The sequence below is a fragment of the Entelurus aequoreus genome, linkage group LG20, assembly GCF_033978785.1.
Source record: "Entelurus aequoreus isolate RoL-2023_Sb linkage group LG20, RoL_Eaeq_v1.1, whole genome shotgun sequence".
Lineage (NCBI taxonomy): Eukaryota > Metazoa > Chordata > Actinopteri > Syngnathiformes > Syngnathidae > Entelurus > Entelurus aequoreus.
This window is the reverse complement of record NC_084750.1, coordinates 3551061-3554350: the sequence shown is the minus strand read 5'-3', so window position 1 is coordinate 3554350 and position 3290 is coordinate 3551061. Positions and strand designations below refer to the sequence as shown.

At 42.7% G+C, this 3290-nt stretch overlaps 1 protein-coding gene across 13 annotated transcripts in view; it reads left to right on the top strand.

Moving 5' to 3' along the window:
- Nucleotides 1–990: 990 nt before the first annotated feature.
- syngap1b (synaptic Ras GTPase activating protein 1b) overlaps nt 991–3290 on the top strand; it is a 351951-nt gene continuing 349651 nt past the window's right edge. For 6 of the 13 annotated variants that reach the window (XM_062029200.1, XM_062029207.1, XM_062029204.1 and 3 more), the window contains exon 1: nt 1409–1730. In XM_062029200.1, the coding sequence (XP_061885184.1) occupies nt 1709–1730 (22 nt within the window). In that variant the 5' untranslated portion in view covers nt 1409–1708. Of the gene's footprint in view, nt 1053–1408; nt 1731–3290 lie in introns of those variants that run through there. The other 7 variants (XM_062029198.1, XM_062029208.1, XM_062029203.1 and 4 more) reach the window with 3 other exon arrangements.

The following is a 3290-nucleotide window of genomic DNA, read 5'->3' as shown; positions in this document are numbered from 1 at the left end:
TATACAGTATTTTTGGCAGCACATCTACAACAGCTGCCAATAGGATTTTTGATTGATTGATTGAAACTTGTATTAGTAGATTGCACAGTTCAGTACATATTCCGTACAATTGACCACTAATGGTAACACCCGAATAAGTTTTTCAACTTGTTTAAGTCTCGGGGTCCACGTAAATCAATTCATGGTACAAATATATAATACAGTCATCACACAAGTTAATCATCAGAGTATATACATTGAATTATTTACATTATTTACAATCCGGGGAAGACAGTGCTTATACTGTGGGGAGGATGCTACAGTAAGTATTCAAATTGATTATCATATACAAATATATTATCTGGCCCTGCGATGAGGTGGCGACTTGTCCAGGGTGTACCCCGCCTTCCGCCCGATTGTAGCTGAGATAGGCTCCAGCGCCCCCGCGACCCCGAAGGGAATAAGCGGTAGAAAATGGATGGATGGAAATATATTATCTTGCCTTACTTCAGCCATGTGGTTTATTTGTAATTGTTTCTGTTTACAGTATTTCCATTAGTTATAAGTCTACTTTGTGGCTTTTTACATTTCTAGTTGCCTAATTGTAATTCATATCCCCTATAAATGTAATTTATACATTTGTATTGTCTTTCCCCACCATTCCTGTTTTTAGGTGCCTGATTCTTTTCATCCTAAACGGAACATTTAGCAAGATGAGAAATGTGCTGCTACTTTTGACCACAGAGTGGCGACCAAACTTCAATGTTAATACCAAAGCTTGTGCTGCGTTCACGTACCCTCGAAACAATAAATAATGTTCGTTTGTAACTTGACATAGCTCCAACAAAATGGTCAAAAAAGAATCAATAATGATATTATAATTGTTAAAATGATAAGTTATATGCTAAGTCATATTTAAAAAAAAAAAAATCCTACTTAATGTCGGTTGTACCTTTTGAAAGTCAATGCTCCCATGTTCCCTGGAGGCATCATTGTACACCAGCACGCGACGCCATTTTTGGCTCTTTGACTTCATCCGCCGGATGGACTTCCGGTGTCGAAACTCAGCAAAGGTGGCGACTTTTTCATCTTTTTCTGTAAAAACGTTGTATTCCAAACACCTGTATCGGAGAAAAGTGTATCAACGCGCCTGTTAACATCAACTAATCTCCCCGTTTGTATCGACACCACCAACCGGAAGTGTCAATGAGCTTCGTTTCAATCTCTCTCGACAACCTCGCTTGTTGTCGGCGTAAGTTTTTTTTTTTTTTTTTTAAAGGCACCTTATAAACACACTCTCCACGTTGAGCATAATGTCTTTTTTGTGGTCGAATGACTTTGTAATTGGACGACGACAGCGCCCACTTACATTGACTTTAAAATTGCGCGCGTCCGTGCTTTGCTCCGCCCACTTTCTCTCACTCTCTCTCTCGCCCGCTGTTCCCGCTCTCTGTCGCGCGCACGCACGCACGCACATTCACACTCCTGCATCCTATTTTTTTTATTGCACCGGGAGCCACACGCTTTAGGAGAGCGCCCGTGGAATATGGTGCCGTCATTTTTATATAACGTCGGACTAATGGCATCTTCATCATCGACTCCCGAAGGAGTACTCCACGTATTTTTATTTTTTTTATTTTTATGATTTAATTGAGCTTCCCTGGTTACTTCTAGGCACCGAGAGAACCACCGAGACCCTCTTGCCCCCTCCGTTGAATGCCGTTGGAACATGTCATATGTTCCCATTCAAGGTAAGGCTTTTTTTGGAACACATGTGTATTATTCCTGCTATCTATGTTGTCATCATCGCCATTGTTGCTACTCTGTGTTCTGTCTCCTTGACATTACAGTCACAACAAGCAGACAGGTGCAGTCTTTCCAGAATGAAGCAAGGGAAAAAAAACAAAAAAAAACCTCCATGCGGCAATTCCAGCATTGCATAAAAGTGTGCTGTTGGCGCCAAAAAAACATTCCATGATATTCCCCGAATTCTGCATTTTTATGCATTTAATTCCCTTCTGTGTGTGCATTTAATATTTCATAGGCCGTGATGTATGCCGGAACTTTGCAAGCACACTTGCTGGCGCGTGAGTCGGGCGCCCAATTGAGGACCCCATCGCCTCCGTCCCCGCCGCGGGGGGCTTGGGGGAGGCGAGGTAAAGTTTGGAGGACCCCGGCGCGTGTCGTGATTGAATGAGTAGTAGCGATAGAGCGGAGGTGGGCCGCGTGTGTCCTGCGTGCGTGGATGTTGTCGCCGTGGAGACGCACCCGCTGGCCCCCGTGCATCCAAAAGCAGAGTCCGGAAGCTGGCGGACTTCCGCCCGCGTGTGAGTAGGACTGCACGATTTTGAGAAACAACCCAATTGCCATTTTTCTCTCCGATTTTTGTATTTTTTATACTTAAGTGCAGAAATAGGGAGTGAGGGAAGACGTGTTACTTTCAACACATTCTTGTCTCAAGGTGCCACACATTGGAACAATATGCAGTTAATTATTGGCTTTCAATCAATCAATCAAAGTGTATTTATATAGCCGTTAATCACAAGTGTCTCAAAGGGCTGCACAAGCCACAACGACATCCTCGGCTCAGATCCCACATCAGGGCAAGGATGAACTCAACCCAATGGGATACAATGAGAGACCTTGGAGGGGACCGCAGATGTGGGGACTTTCAAAAATATTTGGCTTTATGCAGACATACTCAGAGCTTTACATACTCAGAGCTTTTTGTCTACATCATGCTCTTAAACTGAATAAATAACAGATAAAAACAATACAGTGTTTATAATGTAATGTAATCATATTACATACCAGGGGTCCCCAAACTTTTTGACTCGGGGGCCGCATTGGGTTAAAAAAATTTGGCCGGGGGCTGGGCTGTGTATATATATATATATATATATATATATGTATGTATGTGTGGGAAAAAAAATCACAAGACTATTTCATCTCTACAGGCCTGTTTCATGAGGGGTTTCCTCAATCCTCAGGAGATTTTAATGGAAGCATTCACATACCATGGTTTATATAGGGCACAGAGTGGGTGGGTACAGGCAGGCGTGGGGGCGTGGTGATTGGCTCATGTGTTACCTAGGAGGTGTTTCCTTCTGTGACGGCATGCTGATACAATTTCGCTGCGTTTGTTGAGGGATGACAACTCTGGACGGTATATGATAAACAGTTTCTCTTTTAAGCATAGGTTGCATCTTTTGTTACCACTGTTGTAAGGTGTGCTGGATGCAAGAATTTGCCATGTTATTGAGTATTCAACATTATTGTCTTTGAGATTCCAAATGTGTTTGCTGAGTTCT